We start from the raw sequence: 22,731 nt of genomic DNA on the forward strand, positions 1-22,731 counted from the left end.
TGCTGAGAGCTGCAGAGAGGGAGCACGAGAAAGAAACTCTGCAGAACAGGTCTCTTTCAAGGGTTTTAGGGGTTTCATGTCAAACTTTAATTAGCATATTTTATTCTTTCCCCTACATTGTTATGCTACATTGTTTATATATTTATATCTCTTTAAAATATATATGTATATCTGTATTTATGTTTTATTATTACATCATACCATTGGATATAATTACGATATTATTACAGTATTATACCACTTTATTATACACACACACACACTGTATACTTCCTACCCTCACATGTAAATATTTTGTGTTGTTGTCAGTGTTTACGTTTGTCCATTGTGTGTAATGTACTGGTCACCTATGTAAGCAACTTTGTACATGTGTAAATATGGTTTGGGGCGGGGATTTATATATATTTTCATTTTATCTGATATATAACATATATTGTTGTTATATATACTGTAGATATATAATGTGTTCATATATTGTTTATATATTTATATAGCCAAATCATATATTGTTTCTTCAACCTATTAAAATAGCTGACTTTACTGCCACTATCTGCTTCTGCCTCTCTATCATATTTTAGTTGTGTGTGTGTGTGTGTGTGTGTGTGTGTGTGTGTGTGTGTGTGTGTGTATGTATGTATGTATATATATACATTTATATTTATAGTGAGTGTTTTGCTAAATACCGTATTGTTCCGAATATAAGACGACCCTGATTATAAGACGACCCCCCCCCCCCTTTTCAAGACTCATTTTTGGAAAAATACTTTTTGAAGAGCAAATATTGGTTTTATAAAGAACAACATTATAACCCAGCCACTGAGGATGCACAAGCCAGTGCATCCTTAGTGCCGGTCCCAAGCCCGGACAAATGGGGAGGGTTTCGTCAGGAAGGGCATCCGGCATAAAATCTTTGCCAAATCAAATATGCGGATCATAAATAAGACTTACATACCGGATCGGTCGCGGCCCGGGTTACCAACGACCGCCACCGGTACTGTTAACCAGCAGGGTGTCGGTGGAAACTATGCTACTGTTGGGCGAAGGAGAAGGAGAGGGGGAAAGCATGTCCAGAGACAGCTAGAGAGGAGGAAGGGTAGGCATGTGGAGGTGAGAGTCGGAACTTTGAATGTTGGCACTATGACTGGTAAAGGGAGAGAGCTGGCTGACATGATGGAAAGAAGAAAGGTAGGCATACTGTGTGTGCAAGAGACCAGGTGGAAGGGGAGCAAGGCCAGGAGTATCGGAGGTGGGTTCAAACTCTTCTACCATGATGTGAATGGGAGGAGTAATGGGGTAGGGGTAATTCTGAAGGAAGAGTATGTCAAGAGCGTGCTGGAGGTGAAGAGAGTGTCAGACAGAGTGATGAGTATGAAGCCGGAAATTGAAGGTTTATTGCTGAATGTTATCAGCGCATATGCCCCGCAAGTTGGGTGTGAGATGGATGAAAAAGAAGAATTCTGGAGTGAGTTGGACGACATGGTGGAGAGGGTACCCAAGGAGGAGAGAGTGGTGATTGGAGCCGACTTCAATGGACATGTTGGTGAAGGGAACAGAGGTGATGAGGAGGTGATGGGAAGGTATGGTGTCAAGGAGAGGAATGTGGAAGGACAGATGGAGGTTGATTTTGTGAAAAGGATGGAAATGGCTGTGGTGAATACATATTTCAAGAAGAGGGAGGAACACAGGGTGACATACAAGAGTGGAGGAAAGTGCACACAGGTGGAATACATCTTATGTAGAAGGTGTGATCTAAAAGGGGTTGGAGACTGCAAGGTGGTGACAGGGGAGAACGTAGCTAGGCAGCATCGGATGGTGGTCTGTAGGATGACTTTGGAGACCAAGAAGAGGAAGCGAGTGAAGACACAGCCGAAGATCAAATGGTGGAAGTTGAAGAAGGAAGACTGTTGTGTGGAGTTCAGGCAGGAGTTAAGACAGGCACTGGATGGTAGTGAAGAGTTGCCAGATGGCTGGACAACCACTGCAGAAATAGTGAGGGAGACAGCTAGGAAGGTACTTGGTGTGTCATCAGGACAGAGGAAGGAAGACAAGGAGACTTGGTGGTGGGATGAGGAAGTACAGCAAAGTATACAGAAGAAGAGGTTGGCAAAGAAGAAGTGGGATAGTAAGAGAGATGAAGAAAGTAGACAGGAGTACAAGGAGATGCAGCGTAAAGCAAAGAGAGAGGTGGCAAAGGCAAAGGAAAAGGTGTATGGTGAGTTGTATGACAGATTAGACACTAAGGAAGGAGAAAAGGACTTGTACCGATTGGCTAGACAGAGGGACCAAGCTGCAAAGGATGTGCAGCAAGTTAGGGCGATCAAGGATAGAGATGGAAATGTGCTGACAAGCGAGGAGAGTGTGCTAAGAAGGTGGAAGGAATACTTTGAGGGGCTGATGAATGAAGAAAATGAGAGAGAGAGAAGGTTGGATGATGTAGGGATAGTGAATCAGGAAGTTCAGCGGATTAGCAAGGAGGAAGTGAGGGCAGCTATGAAGAGGATGAAGAGTGGAAAGGCAGTTGGTCCCGATGACATACCTGTGGAGGCATGGAGATGTTTAGGAGAGATGGCAGTGGAGTTTTTAACTAGATTGTTTAACACAATCCTGGAAAGTGAGAGGATACCTGAGGAGTGGAGAAGAAGCATACTGGTACCGATTTTCAAGAACAAGGGCGATGTGCAGAACTGTAGCAACTACAGAGGTGTAAAGTTGATCAGCCACAGCATGAAGATTTGGGAAAGAGTAATAGAAGCTAGGTTAAGAGGAGAGGTGGTGATCAGCAGCAGCAGTATGGTTTCATGCCACGAAAGAGCACCACAGATGCGATGTTTGCTTTGAGAATGTTGATTGAGAAGTATAGAGAAGGCCAGAAAGAGTTGCATTGTGTCTTTGTAGATTTAGAGAAAGTTTATGACAGAGTGCCGAGAGAGGAGGTGTGGTATTGTATGAGGAAGTCAGGAGTTGCAGAGAAGTATGTAGGAGTGGTGCAGGATACGTATGAGGGAAGTGTGACAATGGTGAGGTGTGCGGTTGGAATGACAGATGGGTTCAAGGTGGAGGTGGGATTACATCAAGGATCGGCTCTGAGCCCTTTCTTGTTTGCAATGGTGATGGACAGGTTGACGGACAAGATCAGGCAGGAGTCTCCATGGACGATGATGTTCGCAGATGACGTTGTGATCTGTAGCGAGAGTAGGGTGCAGGTTGAGGAGAGCCTGGAGAGGTGGAGGTATGCACTGGAGAGAAGAGGAATGAAAGTCAGTAGGAGCAAGACGGAATACCTATGCGTGAATGAGAGGGAGGACAGTGGAATGGTCAGGGTGCAAGGAGTGGAGGTGACAAAGGCATTTGAGTTTAAATACTTGGGGTCAACTGTCCAAAGTAACGGGGAGTGCAGTAGAGAGGTGAAGAAGAGAGTGCAGGCAGGGTGGAGTGGGTGGAGAAGTGTGTCAGGAGTGATTTGCGACAGAAGGGTACCAGCAAGAGTTAAAGGCAAGGTTTACAAGATGGTTGTGAGACCAGCTATGTTATATGGTTTGGAGACAGTGGCGCTGATGAAAAGACAGGAGGAGGAGCTGGAGGTGGCAGAGTTGAAGATGCTAAGATTTTCATTGGGAGTGATGAAGAAGGACAGGATTAGGAACGATTATATTAGAGGGACAGCTCAGGTTGGACGGTTTGGAGACAAAGCAAGAGAGGCAAGATTGAGATGGTGTGGACATGTGTGGAGGAGAGATGCTGGGTATATTGGGAGAAGGATGCTGAATATGGAGCTGCCAGGGAAGAGGAGAAGAGGAAGGCCAAAGAGGAGGTTTATGGATGTGGTGAGGGGGGACATGCAGGTGGCTGGTGTGACAGAGGAAGACGCAGAAGACAGGAAGAGATGGAAACGGATGATCCGCTGTGGCGCCCCCTAACGGGAGCAGCCGAAACTAGTAGTAGTAGTAGTAGATAAAGAAAAAAAATTATATTTGAAAATAATGATAATAAATACACATTGAATAAAACAATGTAGTCTGTTTAACAGCTTTTAAATAAAATTATGATTTCAATATATTTTAGATGAAATTGTCACATTTAAATAAAAAAATGTAAATACATTTGTAAATGAATGACTTATGGTATTTAAATAGCATACAAATGAAAATAAACTGTAGTCTATTGAGACTATCCATCTCATAGCGAAAAAATAACCATTTCAACATTTCAATACCTGCATTAACCATCGAGGTGGTCTAATTTTAGAACGGTCTTGAAACAAATCTGACTGAGTGAGAATGTATATTGACATTCAAAAGTCTAGACCTCGAATGTAAGACGACCCCCCCTTTTTCATACGTATTTCCAGGGTAAAAACCCCGTCTTATATTCTGAACAATACGGTAGCTACCTATCATACATCACATATATCATATATCAGAATATTCTATTACTGTCAAGCCAACTATGAACATTAAAATACGTCAAACCATGTGTCCTGTATCATAGCTACATGTATGACGTTTTCAGCAACAAAAAAGGCGTGGAAATCAGTTTGGTATTCAGCGAGTTATGATTGATTAACTGCGCTGACAGTTCATTGCGCCTGCCAAACACATTACACTTAGTGGAGCAGGTGACCGGTCCAAGATGGCGGCCCCACGGCTCGTCAGCGCCAATAGGCAGCAGCGGTCGATGCGGCGTCTACTCTTTATACACTCACTGGCCACTTTATTAGGTACACCTTGCTAGTACCGGGTTGGACCCCCTTTTGCCTTCAGAACTGCCTTAATCCTTCGTGGCATAGATTCAACAAGGTACTGGAAACATTCCTCAGAGAGTTTGGTCCATATTGACATGATAGCATCACGCAGTTGCTGCAGATTTGTCGGCTGCAGATCCATGATGCGACTCTCCCGGTCCACCACATCCCAAAGATGCTCTATTGGATTGAGATCTGGTGACTGTGGAAGCCATTTGAGTACAGTGAACTCATTGTCATGTTCAAGAAACCAGTCTGAGATGATTCGAGCTTTATGACATGGCGCATTATCCTGCTGGAAGTAGCCATCAGAAGATGGGAACACTGTGGTCATAAAGGGATGGACATGGTCAGCAACAATACTCAGGTAGGCTGTGGCGTTGACACGATGCTCAATTGGTACTACGGGGCCCAAAGTGTGCCAAGAAAATATCCCCCACACCATTACACCACCACCACCAGCCTGAACTGTTGATACAAGGCAGGATGGATCCATGCTTTCATGTTGTTGACGCCAAATTCTGACCCTACCATCCGAATGTCGCAGCAGAAATCGAGACTCATCAGACCAGGCAACGTTTTTCCAATCTTCTATTGTCCAATTTTGGTGAGCCTGTGCGTATTGTAGCCTCAGTTCCCTGTTCTTAGCTGACAGGAGTGGCACCCGGTGTGGTCTTCTGCTGCTGTAGCCCATCTGCCTCAAGGTTCGACGTGTTGTGCGTTCAGAGATGCTCTTCTGCATACCTCGGTTGTAATGAGTGGTTATTTGAGTTATTGTTGCCTTTCTATCAGCTCGAACCAGTCTGGCCATTCTCCTCTGACCTCTGGCACCAACAAGGCATTTTTGCCCACAGAACTGCCACTCACTGGATATTTTCTCTTTTTCGGACTATTCTCTGTAAACCCTAGAGATGGTTGTGCGTGAAAATCCCAGTAGATCAGCAGTTTCTGAAATACTCAGACCAGCCCTTCTGGCACCAACAACCATGCCACGTTCAAAGTCACTTAAATCACCTTTCTTCCCCATTCTGATGCTCGGTTTGAACTGCAGCAGATCGTCTTGACCATGTCTACATGCCTAAATGCATTGAGTTGCTGCCATGTGATTGGCTGATTAGAAATTTGCGTTACCGAGCAGTTGGAAAGGTGTGCCTAATAAAGTGGCCGGTGAGTGTATGTCTATGACATCAGAATCTGTAGAGCATTAGTAAGAATACGAGCAGGAGGCAATGAGATCCAGCAGGGGGCAGCACTGACATTCTGGGAGAAAACCTTCAGGTGGAAGCAACACACACTGGACTGCCACCAAAACAACCAACGAGGAAGAAGCGTCACTTCCTGCTTCAGCTGGTTGGAATCAGAAAACGCCCTGTTAAAAAAGACCAAAGATAAGAAAAGTGGTGAAGAGTGAAGAGACTGAAATACAACCAAACAAGTCTGGCCCACTTCAAGTACTGATGACACCCAACTTAACTATTGTTTCTTCAACTATCTATAAGTACTAATGTGTACAGTGTACTGTACATGTGTACTGATGTGTATAGTGTACTGTATATATGTACAGTGTACTGTCTATAAGTACTGATATGTATAGTGTACTGTCTATGTATATGTATAGTGTATGGTCTATATGTACTGCTATAGTGTAGTGATATAGAGTGTACTGTTTATATATGTTTGTATTATAATGTAGTATATGTAGTGGTATTATAGTGTACTGTGTATATGTAGTGATATTATAGTGTAGTGTGTATATGTAGTGGTATTATAGTGTAGTGTGTATATGTGGACTGATGTGAACCAGTGTAAACCTGGTCTGGACTGATCTTGTGTTACTGACCTCTGGCCTTCCTCTTGTAGTAGATCAGACCTGCCAAAGACAAAATCAAACCCAGAAGCAGACCCGACGCTCCGGTGGCGATCTTGTTTCTGTCTGATTGTGGCATGGAGGGATCTGGAGAGACAGACACATGTCTCTATCTATAGACACATCTGCATGTTGACCTGTCTCTCTATGTCTTCATCACCTATCCATGGACAGAGACACACATAGATACTCACTCCAGTCCACTTTCTTAGGAGAGGGGAAACTGGCGTGTTCCACCATGCAGGTGATCTTCTCTCCAGACCTGAGATGAAATAAGTGAAGAAGAAGAAAACACAGGAAATAAACAACATATCAACAATAAATAAGACGTGATGTGATTGGATGAGGTAAGTCTGTACTTTCCTGTCTGTCTGCACAGAAACTAGTCGAGTCTGATACTAAACATCAGCCCAGTTTAAAAGACGGTATTAATACACAATAAATACTCAGTCGTCCATCTGGGATCTCACCTGTAAAGAGCCATGCATCCCACCTTAAATATACAGCTGGTGTCTACAGAGCAGACACAGAGGAGACACGTTCCACCTTAAACATGCAGCTGGTGTCTACAGAGCAGACACTGAGGAGACACGTTCCACCTTAAACATACAGCTGGTGTCTACAGAGCAGACACTGAGGAGACACGTTCCACCTTAAACTTACAGCTGGTGTCTACAGAGCAGAAACTGAGGAGACACGTTCCACCTTAAACATACAGCTGGTGTCTACAGAGCAGACACTGAGGAGACACGTTCCACCTTAAACATACAGCTGGTGTCTACAGAGCAGACACTGAGGAGACACGTTCCACCTTAAACTTACAGCTGGTGTCTACAGAGCAGAAACTGAGGAGACACGTTCCACCTTAAACATACAGCTGGTGTCTACAGAGCAGACACTGAGGAGACACGTTCCACCTTAAACTTACAGCTGGTGTCTACAGAGCAGACACTGAGGAGACACGTTCCACCTTAAACATACAGCTGGTGTCTACAGAGCAGACACTGAGGAGACACGTTCCACCTTAAACATACAGCTGGTGTCTACAGAGCAGACACTGAGGAGACACGTTCCACCTTAAACATACAGCTGGTGTCTACAGAGCAGACACTGAGGAGACACGTTCCAATGCTCAACCATCACTTTCTGCTTTGTTGTCCAATCATTGTGTGTGTGTGTGTGTGTGTGTGTGTGTGTGTGTGTGTGTGTGTGTGTGTGTGTGTGTGTGTGTGTGTGTGTGTAAATATGAGTGTATATATATATAGTTAAAGTATGGTGTATGTATTTGGACCGGTCCATTCGGTACTGAGTCTAAGTGTTCTGACCTGGGCGTGTACTCCAGGTAGGAGTGGATCTGGTAGTACCAATCACCATTTGCCAGCTCATCGGTGGAAGTGACGTCAGAGGTCCCTGGCTGTCCGTCTCTCAGCCAGGTGACACTGATGTATTTGGGGTAGAAGTTGTAGACACTGCACATCAGCATGGCCGGATGTCGGCCACTATGGGGCCTCACTGAAGTCAGTCTCACACTGGGCTCAGCTGGTAAAGAATAATAATAATAATTATCATCATCATCGTTATCATCATCATCATCAGGGCTTGAAATTAACTGTCTGAATCAACGTCAAATGTGTAGAGTTGCTAATCCTCAGAGTATATAATGTTTGGGGCCACATGGTGGCGCAGTGGTCAGCGCGGTCACCTCACAGCAGATAGGTCGTAGGTTGGAATCCCGGGTTAGTCCAACCTTGGCGGTTGTACTGATGTGTCGTAGGTTAGTTTACATTATTACGACAGCGGCCCCCAGAGGAGTTACCATAAACTGATTTACGGCAGTGCCTAGCAGAGCTGGAATAAAGCATGTTAAACGGCTCTTCTGCGATGAGTCGCCTCAGTCCAGCCCTCCGCATTGAGGACTAGACTCTGTTATAGCCGGACCTCAAACAGGACTCATGAAAACCCGGCACGTTACTGTAACATGAGACTCATCCTAGATCTGCTGGATTATGCAGATGCAGTAAATCCTGAAGCACTTATTTTGTTCCTAGACTTCTATGAGGCCTTTGACGTGATTGAACTCACGGTGCTGTTACAGTCCGTCGAGGCGTTGGGCTTTGGGAATAACTTTGTTGGCATTGTCAATATGTTTTACAAAGATATGAATAGTTCTGTTATGATGAACTTTAACAGCTGTAAAAGAGTCCAGATGAACAGAGGGCTCCGCCAAGGCTGCCCTGTTCCTCCTCCCTTATTTATTTGAGGGGCTGAATTCTTATCAGTTAATATCGTGAATGATGGACGTTTGGAAGGAATGTCGGGTTTTGGTGGAGAGTTAAAAATCTCACAACTGGCAGACGACACCACTTTGTTTTGAAGGACAAGAAGCACGTGAGGAACTCTGTTACCTCAGGTAACCAGTGTTCCAGGGCCTCGGACCTGCGACTAAATGTGTGCACATGTGGAATGTTGTCTGTGCGTGATTGTAGCGATTGTGTAGTTGGAAACATCCGGTAAAAGAGTCCGTTAAGTATTTGGGAATATATACAACTACACATCTTACAGCTAGACAACATCTCCATTTCTCCAACAGATTAAAAAGACCAAGTCTGTCTTCAGGATTGGTCTTGGAAGGGGTTTCTCTATTTTAGGAGGAGTTCTCCTCTCCAAAGCAGAGGGCCTGTCTCGCTTTGTGGGTCCATCTGTGTCTCTATTGGTTTATGGTTCTACAGCCACAGAAGCAAATAGAACTTTCTTAAATGTCATTTGGAAGAATAAACCACACCAGCTTAAAACATGTGTCCTGTCCAGCACTGAAGCAGAAGGAGGTCTGGAAGTTCTAGATTCCGTTGATTCTGGTAACACAACACACAAACACGCTCACACGTGTTGTCTGATGGTGAAATGTCCCACAAGTGGTGGACTGGTGTGGAGTCTCGTGACTCTGTCCCTCCTTTAACATGAGACACGTGACCTGGTGCTGTCTTCATCCAGAAGATGTGCTCTTCAACACCTGATTAATTGTGTTACTGTAGATGCAACATGTGTACTCACAAACAGGAGTTGTGTAAATCACTACCTAAGATCCCTGCTTGTCTCCAAGAAGTGAGTCTTTCCTTAAACCTCTCAGCCTTGAAACAACAACACAAGTAACGAGCTGCTGACCTACTACCACACTTGTGTCCTGACAGCCGTCTGTTACTTTACATGTGTACACGTGTACTCCCCTTCTGTTTTGTTGTGTGTCTGTTCTTTGTTTGTATGATGTTGTTACCATTTATTAGGGGTCCAAGCCCCAGGGGCTGGGGACCCCTATTGTTTCTGCTCAGGTTTTTATTTTTATTTTTCCGTTGGTAAAAGTGGTACTGCAGCCTACACCGTAACAGATTCTACAAAACCCTTTGGAGGCCTGGTACAGAACTTCGCACTTACCCCACTTGCAAAACATGACACATGTCAACCAGTTGGTGGTGCTATTTTGAAGGTCAAGGCGTTTTGGCGTGTAACTCCCAAATCGTACATCGGACATGCAAAACGTTTACATGTGCACATTCACTGAGCATAGCTGAGTCAAGTGGTATAGACCACGCCCATTTCTGCTGTAATTTCATTTCGCAAATTTGCGAAAATAGCCAAAACTACTTGTTCGAACTCCTCCAAGGCCGTGCGATCGATTTACACGAAACGTGGCACACATCATCTACAGTCACTCAAGGCAAAAATGGTGTCGAAAGAATTTTGATCCGTTGCTCGGTATTGATTTGACAGATCAATGAACCTTGACTGAAAAACGGTGATTTTCCATGATGGTGCCATAACTCATCAATGCATTGACATATCAACTTGAAATTTTAGACGTATGTCACGTATTGTCAAAAGATCCTAAATGATGAAGTGCGTTTCATTTGTCCAGTAGGGGGCGCTATAAATTGGAGAAGTTCCTATCTCATAATAGGCACTATGGATTTGGAGGAAATTTGGGGTGCGCAATCTAGGCTCATACTGGAGTTGATACATGCAATTTAGTCATAATTTTAAAAGTGGGCGTGGTTTATGACAAAAATTTAAATTTCACCTGCGAAACTTCAAAAATGCCCCAAAATGTCCCCCAAATCCCCTGCACATCCTACAGAGCTGAGATGTTGTGAGCAGATCCAGTAAGTGATGCCAACACTTTGCTGCACTGCAACATAGGGTCAATTCAGAAGTCCGTCACTCTATATTTTTCAAAATATGAAAAATCATAAAACATAAACATTTCTGCACAGATTCATTCAATTGCTACCAACATCGCCACAGATATTCTGGAGAAGGAACATATCAAGGGGGTCAAAGGTCATTCTAATCGGTCAAAACATGCATCCACACCAATGTACAATATATGCCTGTACAGTGTACAATATACCTAATATTTTTTATTTTCACACATATTTGATCAAACTATTCCAAAATATTTGAGAGGACACGTGACACTACCAGCATGACGTGTGAATGTGTTCAGATGTTTATCAGCGACGGTTTTTGTGTTATAAGCGTTTAAAGTATAAGGGACAACATGCAGCTCTTTAGCAGCAGCTATGCTGTTGGTTCAAGGTGGCGGATCTTGTTCACAGCAACTCCCATTAACACGAAACTTGGTCCACCAATAAGTCATGACGCCCTGAGGTTCTGTGCATTATTTACTGTTAATTGGCCACTAGGTGGCGCTATGCTGCAAAATCATGACATGCGCTAAAATTATATATCCAAACTACTTGTAGCCTGTCAGTGTGATCAAACTGAAGCTTTGCAGCTAGCAGCTATGTACTCTTGTGAGCACCCTTCAGTAAAGGACATTTTATACTGCAAACCATTATCAGCCCAAGTCCACTCTACTGCCCTTTGACACGGCTACACAACGCACTACAGGAGTATAACTACACATTTCTTTCAGAATCAGCAAACAAGTCACAGAATGACCCATAGCAGCTGTAAGATAAGCCTCTGCTTCCACATCTCTGGCTCAGACACCGCCATTAGCTGCGTCTGTTAAGAACTAATCTCAGTTTCCTGATGACGCCTTCACGCATCACTGCATAGATGCTGAACTCAGATGCAGCATACTCATGCTTCATTATCTCCTCCTACTCCCACTTCAGCAGGTTTAATTAAAACACAAATCAGTTCCCTGAAGCTCAGAACAAGGTTTCCAGCAGGCTGCATTTCTCCCACTTTACTGAATAACTCACTGCAAGGCTGCCAAGAAACCCTCTGAAGTTAGTGGAAGACAACCTCTTCGCTCCTGTCAGCCCCACACTTGCCTCGTCCATGGGAGGGAACACTAGAATTGTACTTCTCCTAAAACAGATACTACACGCTCTTCCACTGTTATTACTCAGTACTTAACAATCAACATTGTAGACAAGTATGTACAGCCTAATACTACTCATTTCCCCACCTCATCCCTACATGTCATTATATTCTTTTAGACACATATGTTGTTTTTCTTCCAGCCCCAACCCACACGATGTTAATAACCTGTTCCGGGTTCATCAATAATCCTTTGTTGACGTCATAGATGATCAATAGTTGTGCGCTGTGTTCACAACCATCCTCATACACCATCTTGACGGACAGCTTTACGACCACCGTCGCTCTTTAAGACTGAGACTTGCATCCGTCTAATAAGCAAACAGCTCAACTAGCGAGGCTCCTACAGACAGCCAGACCCGACTTACATACATGGGGGCTTGGAGCCCGTTAATACCTGCTGGCAGCGCTGCTTTATGTCGGGGACTGTCTCACACCCTGATTGGGTTCTTCTGACGTAGTTGTGTAATGATACTGAACCTGATGTGTGTCCGTAATACTACACACCTGTTTTATGTACCATGTTCTATTGTTCAATAATACACACACACACGCACACACACGCACACACACACACACAAAAACACACGCACACACACACACACACACACACACAGACACACATACAGACGCACACAGACAGACACACACACACACACACACACACACAGACACACACACAGAAACACGCACACAGACACACACACACACAGACACACACACAGACATACATACACATGCACACACACACACACACACACACAGACACACGCACACAGCACACACAGACACACGCGCATGCACACACACACGCACATATACACACACATAGACACACACACGCACACGCACACACACGCACAAACACACACAGACACAGACACACACACACACACTCACAGACACACACACACAAACACACACACAGACACACATACAGACACACACACACACACACACAGCCACACACAAAGACATACAGACACAAGCACACACACGCACACAGACACAGACACACACAGACATAGACACACACACACACACACACACACACACACACACACACACACAGAGACACACGCACACGCACACGCATATATACACACATAGACACACACACGCGCACACACACACACGCACGCACACACACACAGACACACACAAACACAAACACACAAACACACACAGACACACACACAAAAACACACACACAGACACACATACAGACACACACACACATACACTCACACACAGACACAGACACACACAAAGACATACAGACACACGCGCACACACACACACAGACTGACAGACACACGCACACACAGACACATGCACACAGACACACACGCACACGCACACAGACACACACGCACACACACGCACACACGCACGCGTGAACGTACACGCGCGCGCACGACACACAAACTCCGACGGGCGCGCACACAACTCACAAACACGCACACAGCGTGACAAACACACACAGACAGACGCGCGCACTTACACACAGATACACACAAACACACACACAGACGCACACATGGTGACAAACACACACACGCACGCACACACACACACGGTGACAAACACACACACAAACACACAAACGGACACGCGCGCTCGCAGACACCCGCGCGCACCGACACACAACTCAGAAGCGCGAGCACACACAACTGACAAACAGGCGCGCACACTTACATACGCGCGCGCACACACACACACACACAGACGCACACACGCAAACCCACACGCACACACACGGACACACGCGCGCGCACACAAAAACGCGCGCGCAGAGACTCGCGCGCACACCGATACACACAACTCGCAGACGCTCGCGCGCACACAACTCACAAACACGCGCGCTCACTTACACACACGGATACATGCATGCATAATAATAGTACTACTAATAGTAGTAGTAACAGTAGTAGTAATAGTCATAATTATAGTACTACTAATAGTAGTAGTAACAGTAGTAGTAATAGTCATAATAACAGTACTACTAATAGTAGTAGTAACAGTAGTAGTAATAGTCATCATAGCAGAGCAGCTCACCTGTCTTATCCAGTGTTTTTCGGTACTGTATCTTTATATTATGTTTGCAGTATCTCTCTTTCTCAGCTCTCCTTCGTGCCATCTCTGCAGGATCGTTGTTCCAGCGCTCTGCGTTATAGATACCAAACTTATCATATCCAACATACTTCCCCACAGTGCTGTTAAACCTCATAAATTCTATCTTATTGAAATACAGAGAGCGTATGTACTCTATGTCAGGAAGTTCAGAGGAGGTGTACACACATGTGTCCAGGTAATACCACAAAAACGCATCTGGAGCAGAAAGAGAAACAGGTTCAAGTTATTTAGTTGAATTGTTTTAAAGACAATAATTAAAACCTCTTTTCTAACAACACAGCAGAGTCCATCCAACAGAGACTGATTTACATATTTTATCTCACCTGCTCCATAGAAACCCACGACCAGGAGGGAGCAACACACAACAAGGCAGCATGAAGCCATGTGTCTGTCTTGCTGATGAACACAATAAACTGTCCTCCTTTACAGACTGACTGGTTTGGACTGCCCCCTGGACATAAACCAGTCCACCACCCAATCACCTCACTGGGCTGGCTAGCTCTCCCAACATCAGCCAATAGAAAAAACAGAGGCCTGTCACGTCATCTGTTACCAGGTAGAGGGTAGAGCCTAATGCTGGAAAGGGACAGAAAGTCACAGGTTCAAGCCTGTTCGGGGACTGAGAAGCTTTGGCCGGTGACAGAATGACAAGAGGACATGTGTTGTTAGTATAGCGCCCCCTAGCTGCAGGACACTCAACATGTACACAATACACACTAGACCAGTAGACAATACACACTCAACATGTACAAGAACACACACACACACAAATATATATATATATATATATATGTGTGTGTGTGTGTGTGTTTGTGTGTGTGTGTGTTACAGGTAATGTGAAAAACCGGGTAGTGTGCCACCCCCCGCTTGGATGGTTAATGTGGATGGAAGGAAGGTGCAACTCCTCTTGGTAGGATATTTGCATATGTAAATCAGCAGCAGCCTTCAGCCTAATGAGTCATGAAGTGAGGCCATGTGAGGAACCACAAGTTGTGCTAAATGAAAGAACAGACGTTGGCGATATCATTCTGTCTTTAGATCAACGTCCCCCCACTTGTATAACGAGGCTATTAGCATCAAAGAACACACACATGAGCCTCCTCCTCCTCCTCCTCCTCCTCCTCCTCTCTATCTGCTCCCTGATATGAAGGAGTAGCCTACACATTTGACAAGGGTGGACAGAAATATCAGTGTCGGCCATCTCCCATCAGGCTGCTATAACCTACTCTCACTGGAGACATGCGTCATCCAACCAACCCCAAATGGTGCCCCTCCGTGGACAGACTGGTAAATAACACTTTATGGAAGAGAGGTACTGGCGGGGGGTACCGAGACTAGATGATGTGAACCCAGAACCACATCCGTTTATAAGCCCAGTATGTAGGAGCGGAAGCAGCGACAACATATGTCCACATGCACTTCCTGTCTGCCAACCAGGCGAGACACATGAATGAACAGGCCGCACCTTTCACATGCACGTTTACACAACCACCAGAAAAGACCAACATGTGTCCTCCCCCCTCCCCCCTCCCTCCTCCCTCCTCCCTCCTCCCTCACCTGGCTAATATGCTGCTATTAGCCTACACCTTTCCTCCATCATGTCCTCATCTAACCCAGGATATGGGAGGGACTGTGCTATAAAAAACACTACCTCCAGCTCAGGGCAGAGCATATCCTCACAGACGAACCTCTGTGTGGCCTTATGTCTCTCCATCTGCAGATGCAATAAAGATTCTCTGTTTGCTCCAATGTTTGTGGGGTGATTGTTCTCCCCAGGGGATGCTGGGGCAAGAGCCCATTTAAGGATAAAGGAAAATCCACAACAAATTTGGTGTCAGAAGTGGGATCTCACGTCACCCGCCAGACGGACAACCGGCTGACTGATCATCTCGGGACGAGGACATAGTCACCCATCTCCCAATAACCTCAGCAGGTTTGAGGAGAAGAAAGGGAGAGGGCGGGTGGTCCGTTTGGTCGGTGTCGCTGAGACCCCTCAGCAAAACCCGGGGAGATTCATCACACGGGTAAGCAGGATTCTTTAAAGGAGGAAATGATCATTTAAAACGCGGACTATTGAAACCAGATGAGGTCGTGCACTGACAATTAGGCGGCTGTTCACCCTCGGTCTCGCACTAATAGAAGTGGTCACCTGGTAGGATCAAGTGAACCCAGAAGAGAAAAAACAGGGAAACAAGGGCAGGAAACTGGCCCCGATAGATATGGAGGGTCCTATCTATCAGATAATGATAAGGAAATATGGTGAAGACTCGGTAAAATATGTTTTAGACTGGATACAGGGTCATGGGTTTCCTGTTGAAGGAACTTTGAGCAAGAATAAACTAATGGAAGTCCGACAGTCCATGGAAAAGGGAAGAGCGAAGGTCTTGGAAAGGAAACAGATTTCTACAACATGGTTAGAGTATATGGCAGAGCAAGAACGAATTTTGGGAATGTGGGAGAAAGAGTGTGAAAGGAGGGAAAGAAAAAAGCTACAGAGGACTATGACGCGAAACCATTGGTACCAAACCGCACCTTGACAGACCCTGACTGGCTTTTGTGTTTGACATGACTTGTTTGTGTGTGTGTTCATAGTTTGTTCCGTGGTGTTTGTCCGTCTGGCCATTTTGTGTTGTTTAGAAGTTGCAAGTCCTTGAGAGTGGCTTAAATGGGGATATAAAAGCTGGGGGAGGTTTTGTTTTGGCTTTTCCAAACCTTTGTTTTCCTGACAATTGGGGTGTGAGAGGGGGTTTTCAGAGACCACCTCGTTTAGCATCCTTATCAGACCCAACCCGGCTTTGTTCCTGTTTGACAAACAACTGGCTTTAGAAAGTCACTAACCTGAAGCAATGATTATTCAAATCCTTTCAAGGAATCTATTTCTTTTCTTTCTGAGGTACCTCATATGAAATGTGATTTACCCATTTGTTTTTTTTTGGAGCATTGAAAAGTTTTTGTGGTGTATTTTTCACTTTAAATTGATCCTGTCCTCACTTCTTTTAGGATTCCCCAAAACCGAAGGATGTCGTGTCCCTATTTCATTTTCTGAACTGTTAAGCAGAACTCTGTTATGTCCAACGCCACGGTTGCAATATTTTTAATTTTACCTATTCTGTTTTTCTTTCTGCTACTGAGATTTTTTTTTTAAAGAATAACTGGTGGGACCCAACTGCCTACCCACTTCACGCCTTGGGGGGGGGGGGGGGTCTCCTTGAGAGTAACAGGGACAATGTAAACCACAGTTATGTTGTGTAAACTGTTGTTGTTTCTCTTTCCATTAGACGACACCCATTGGTTCATTTGTTTTTATGTTGACTTACCTCTGTGTTAAATTGGACTTGTTTTGTTTTTCAGCACTAAGGTGTGAGTTTTAGGATTTTTGTTTTTTAAAGAGGGGTAGTGGGAATGAGGAATTGAAATTCAGGATGGTTGTGAGCCTTCTTCTGTACATTTTTCTTTGATTTTTTTACTTCATAGAAAACAAACTGTTTTACGAATACAAACTTAGATCATAGCGGAAGTTTCTGAAGAACACTGAATCAAGTTGACTACGAATCTTCAGAATCCTAGAATGACAGTGTTTTCAGTGTTGTGCACTTTCACTCTGAAAGTTTTTCCCTCCAGAATTGTCCAACCGAAGGTCCATGCGCTGAAAACATTCCTCCAGAGTTACGCAGCCTGTCCAGAGCTGACACCACTTGCTCCTCCCCCTCCTCCAGACGGGCTGGGTAACACCCCAACTCCCATGGTACCGGGTCCAGGGCCCCGGGGTATGCTCCACGGAAAGACAACCTCCCAGCTGGACAGAACAAAGAGCAACCCGCCACATAACGCGGCTGTAGGAGCTGTGTCTGTGTGAGGGTGATCTCCAAGGTGTCCCGGTCTGCTCCTGGCCCAGCCAATCCTCCCACACATGAAGACCCTCTGGTTGTCTAGATGAGACTAGCACCAACCAACTCCCTAGCTCTGGAGACGACAGATTTGGGTTTGGCTTTGAGAGTCCGAAATCGCCTTGCCTCTGTGGAGTCTGTAACCAGTGACAACTTTGAACGTTTCACTGCAGCTGAATCCACCATCAGAATGCTCCGAACCCAAAACCTGTCTCTGCAGGACCGAATCGACGACCTCGAGAACCGATCTCAGAGGGCCAATCTCCATGTACTTAACATTCCTGAAGGCAGTGAGGCCGGTAGAGATCCGGTGCAGTTCATGTCGGAGATGCTGATGCAAATAATGAGTACTCGCCTAGCCATAGCAGCATCACTTTTCCTGGGTGTCCTGCTACTCCTCACCTGCTGCATTGTGCCCATAGTTCGGCGTTTGATAAACGGCCTCATTGCTACTCAGCTCATGTATTATCACCTCCTTGCCCAACAGGATGGGGACCCTGTTTCGTCTCCCCCCCCCACCACTGCTTTTCCCCTCTTCCCCGCCCCCTCAGAAGGACTTCAGTTCTGAATCCTCCTACACCTCCTCCGATGACAGTGACTCCCCCGTCTACATGATACTTTATGACGAACACTGGTTAACCCTTTCCATTCCGGTTGTTCTGATGCCCGTTTATTATTCCTGTGTATAGATGTTATGTGTGCTGATTTCCATTATTTTATGTTACCTCTGGGTGTTCAATGATGAACAAAAGGGGGGAATTGTGGAGTACAACATGTACTGCATACGCACTCCGTCTGTACTCTGTAGTTTTCTACTTCTCTGTGTGTATGAAACTTCTCACTCAATGCAGACACACATACCCATTGTTCTTATGCGCGCCTCCATGGGGTCACATAGCCACGTCATCATGATTGCGTCCCCTTTGCTGCGTCCCAGACACTGGGACAGCAAAGATAAGACTAATGGACCTACAGACACTCACCAGTCAAAGAACCTGATTAACTCAGATGGTTTCCTGCATAGCTTTGTCAGACGACACCTTAGTTAATGCAGGAAACATAGGGTATGACGCAACGGACTGTGCTATAAAAACCACTACCTCCAGATCAGAAGCAGAGCATATTCTCGCAGACTAATATCTCTGTGGCCTTATGTCTCTCCATCTGCAGATGCAATAAAGATTCTGTGTTTGCTCCAATGCTTGTCCGATGATTATTCTCCCCAGGGGTTGCTGGGGCAAGAGCCCATTTAAGGATAAAGGAAAATCCACGACACTGATCACCGCAGCATCACCAGCAGCAGGCAGGAGCAGGAGAACAACTGTGATTTTTACAATGATTAAATCCTGAAAAACGTTTAAAACTATCAAACGCTGAATCAGTTCCTCTGGACACGTTTATCGACCGATACGTTTCATCACCTAGTACCTGTCAGATATCTGTCAGACATCTGTCAATAACATCTATCAGACATCTGTCGATAACATCTGTCAGACATCTGTCGATAACATCTGTCAGACATCTGTCAAACATCTGTCGATAACATCTGTCAAACATCTGTCGATAACATCTGTCAGACATCTGTCGATAACATGTCAATAACATCTGTCAATAACATCTGTCGATAACATCTGTCAAACATCTGCCAGTAACATCTGTCGATAACATCTGTCAAACATCTGCCAGTAACATCTGTCAGACATCTGTCAATAACATCTGGCAATAACATCTGTCAATAAAATCTGTCAGTGACATGTTAATTACACCTGTCAAACATCTGTCCATAACATCTGTCTATAGTAAACGCTGCGTCCAGATGGACTGATTCAACCTTCTTTGGTTTTCTAAGCTGGGTTGCTGCGCATGCGTCAAGACGTTTAACACACAAAGCAGAACATGTCAGAACTCTTCATGAAAGCTCTTTCAGTCCGCAAGCAAACAGCGTCGCTGTTCTCATTTGTTCGTGTGTCTGAGTAGTTGGTCTGTTGTCGTTTCCCTCCTGTTGTGTTTGTTCTTGGCTCTTTTCATACGGAGTAGTTTTTCCTCTGGTGTATTTATTTCATAGTTTTGATATTTCCATGTTATTGAGCTAAAAACATTGATGTAAATGTGACTTGTACAGTTGTGTTTTTTGCCACATGGTGTTCAGTTGTGATACGGCTCTACTGTGATGGAGGACACACACCAGCTCATGCCTGTAACTTTGGGAAGTGTTGCTGAGCTCTACTGTCCTCATGCCATAAAATACTTTGTATGAAAATGAACTGCCAAACTATTGTAAAGACGGTGTAAAGTTGTATTATGTGAAGACAAGAAGACCTACAAGGCTTATACACTTCAGCATTTTATTAAAACGGTATTCACTGTAAAGTTAAGGCATTTATACAACATAATGTCATTTATTTAAGAAACCTGTCTTGTTTCTCTTTGGTTAAAAAGTTACCATAGTGAACTTTTGAAGTAAATGATACAACAATGAAAAACTATGTTGTGTACATATATACATATATACATTCACTGAGGTATTTTTTTAAAACATGGCTTGCTTCAATTTCAGATTTTAAGGTGCAAGTGTTACATGCTTTGTACATTGAAGTTCTAAAGGGTTTTACATTTTCCATTAAAATGGATTTATCAACCTTGTGGTTGCTGTGGTTTGCATACCGGCCAGTCAGGGACCGTGTCTAACTTGTCCCAAACCCGAGGAATGGATGTGTACTAACGAGTCAGAGGCTTTGGTACAGTGCAGAGTGCAGTACACTGCTGAGCTGATTTCTATACATGACTAGAGTGCTACAAAGGAAGGGACCGGGGTTAGCTTAGCCTGTTAAATTGCTAACTATGCATTATATACTACATAGCTGATGTTCGAGCTGTACTTTTACTGCTCACCCTTATTACAGCCGGGCAGCAAAAGTGAGCCGGGTGTCTTTGTCCAGTTAGTTTTTCTCACTCCTGCGGAATTCCAAGATGTGTTCTCAGGTTAACTGGCAGATTGAATCTCTCCCACACTTCCTGGGTCTTCCTCGAAGTGGACCCCTACATGGAATGCCGTTTCCAATTCAAACTGGCTACTGACCACCACCTTCCCGAGTAACCGAGTTCTACCCTGCTGGGAAAACCCTCCTTCCTGCCGCTGGGATCCATCAGCCCAGAGTTTTGCTTTGAGATCGTCACTGTCAGATGTAATGCATCGCTGTAACCGCTAGTAGGCGTTTCTTTTATTTTGGGGCGTGTCTTGTAATTTGGGGGCGCGTCTTGTACGTTACGCCCCTGTCCTTCAGTCCGCAGACGTGCTGTTGGGTTTTTAAGCTCTGCTGGGCGTCCAGCACAACGTCTGGACGGACGTCTATCTGTCGTCCTTTTGATGGTACTGAGTAAAATTCGTGTTCGCGAGTATTCTGTCGCAGTACTAGAGCGCCACTTCGTTACACTGCGTCGTATTGGCTACTGTGAAAGGAGTCTGCGTTTTTATTCAACAGTACCTGTCTGTGGACTGCCAGACAGGGATGTAAGGCACAAGACACGCCCCCTAAGTAAAAGGACCGCCCACTTGCCAGTTCGTGAAACCTTCACGTTACAGAAACCTTCACATCACGTTAAAAAGACCGGGCCGCTCCGTAAGCATTTCACTCCAGGGCAGAAAGTGTGGGGCATAAACCACTTGTCACCCCAACACAGATATTTCTGCCTCCTCCTCATCTAAAACCCAGACTGATGGGACATGTTGTGAAAGCAGGGAACAAAGACGGTGATGGACTTCACTATCTGAGACACATGTTTGCAAGAATACCTGGTGCCAAGATGAAGGAAGGCCTTTGTGTTGGTCCACAAGTCAGACAGGTCCTCAGTGACAGGGAGGTAGAAGATCTGCTAGTGGGCCAGGGAAAACAGCATGGAAGGCGTTTCAGGATGTTGTGGGGGATTTCCTTGGCAACTGCAGAGCACCAAACTCCACTGAGCTGCTGGACGACATGCTTAAAGCCCACAAAACCATGAAGTGACACAGGTCTATGAAAATTCCTGTTGTGCACCACACGTGGACTTCTTCCCTGCTGGACTTGGTGCAGTCAGTGAGGAACATGGTGAAAGGTTTCACCAGGACATTGGACCATGGAAAAGAGGCGTCACGACAACTGGAATCCATCAATGCTGGTGGACCACTGTTGGACACTGAGACGAGAGGCACCAGGTGCTGAGTACCAACGAAGATCCTCTGCAAAACGTTTTAAGCTCAGCTGAACTAACACCACGTGTCGGCACCATTATGTGATTACACGTTACATCCAATACAAGGTATTTTAATGTTCCTCCACCTTCCTACGTGATGCAGCTCATCTGAAATGATGAATGATGTCTGTGTTCAGCTTGACATTGTCCATCATTACCTCCCTTTTCCAGGAAGCGAGACGTCTGAAAACGTGTCCAGTGTTATCGCCGCCTATAGTCCCGTGTGTACCAGAGAGATCAGGCAGTAAATCAGATACCTCACGGAAGAAGGCCGGCTCATCAACAATCGGACCATAGGAGTGTAACGGGACATGATTAAATGTAGGCAGTTACCAAAACACATCTGCCGTCTGGCTCATTCACAGTACAGACACGTCTGAACGGAACCCCAGTCCTGCAAATCCAAATGGCCGCTCCCCGGGCTTTACTGGGGAACGTGGACTGGAAGATCTGGTTGGCCCCTGTTGAGAAATCACCTTCGTGGTCCTCGTCCTCGGGTCCGTTGATGTGAAGAAAACAGCCAC

At 45.1% G+C, this 22,731-nt stretch overlaps 1 protein-coding gene across 1 annotated transcript; it reads right to left on the reverse strand.

Moving 5' to 3' along the window:
* Nucleotides 1-6,084: 6,084 nt before the first annotated feature.
* On the reverse strand, nt 6,085-14,298 carry LOC130128004 (HLA class II histocompatibility antigen, DQ beta 1 chain-like; the record flags this gene model as incomplete). Its single annotated transcript, XM_056297715.1, has 5 exons — nt 6,085-6,110; nt 6,582-6,695; nt 6,803-6,870; nt 7,934-8,147; nt 14,013-14,298. Coding segments are annotated over 5 exons (708 nt in total), but the record flags the coding sequence as incomplete, so codon positions are not given.
* Nucleotides 14,299-22,731: the final 8,433 nt, after the last annotated feature.

Source organism: Lampris incognitus, chromosome 17, assembly GCF_029633865.1.
Source record: "Lampris incognitus isolate fLamInc1 chromosome 17, fLamInc1.hap2, whole genome shotgun sequence".
Lineage (NCBI taxonomy): Eukaryota > Metazoa > Chordata > Actinopteri > Lampriformes > Lampridae > Lampris > Lampris incognitus.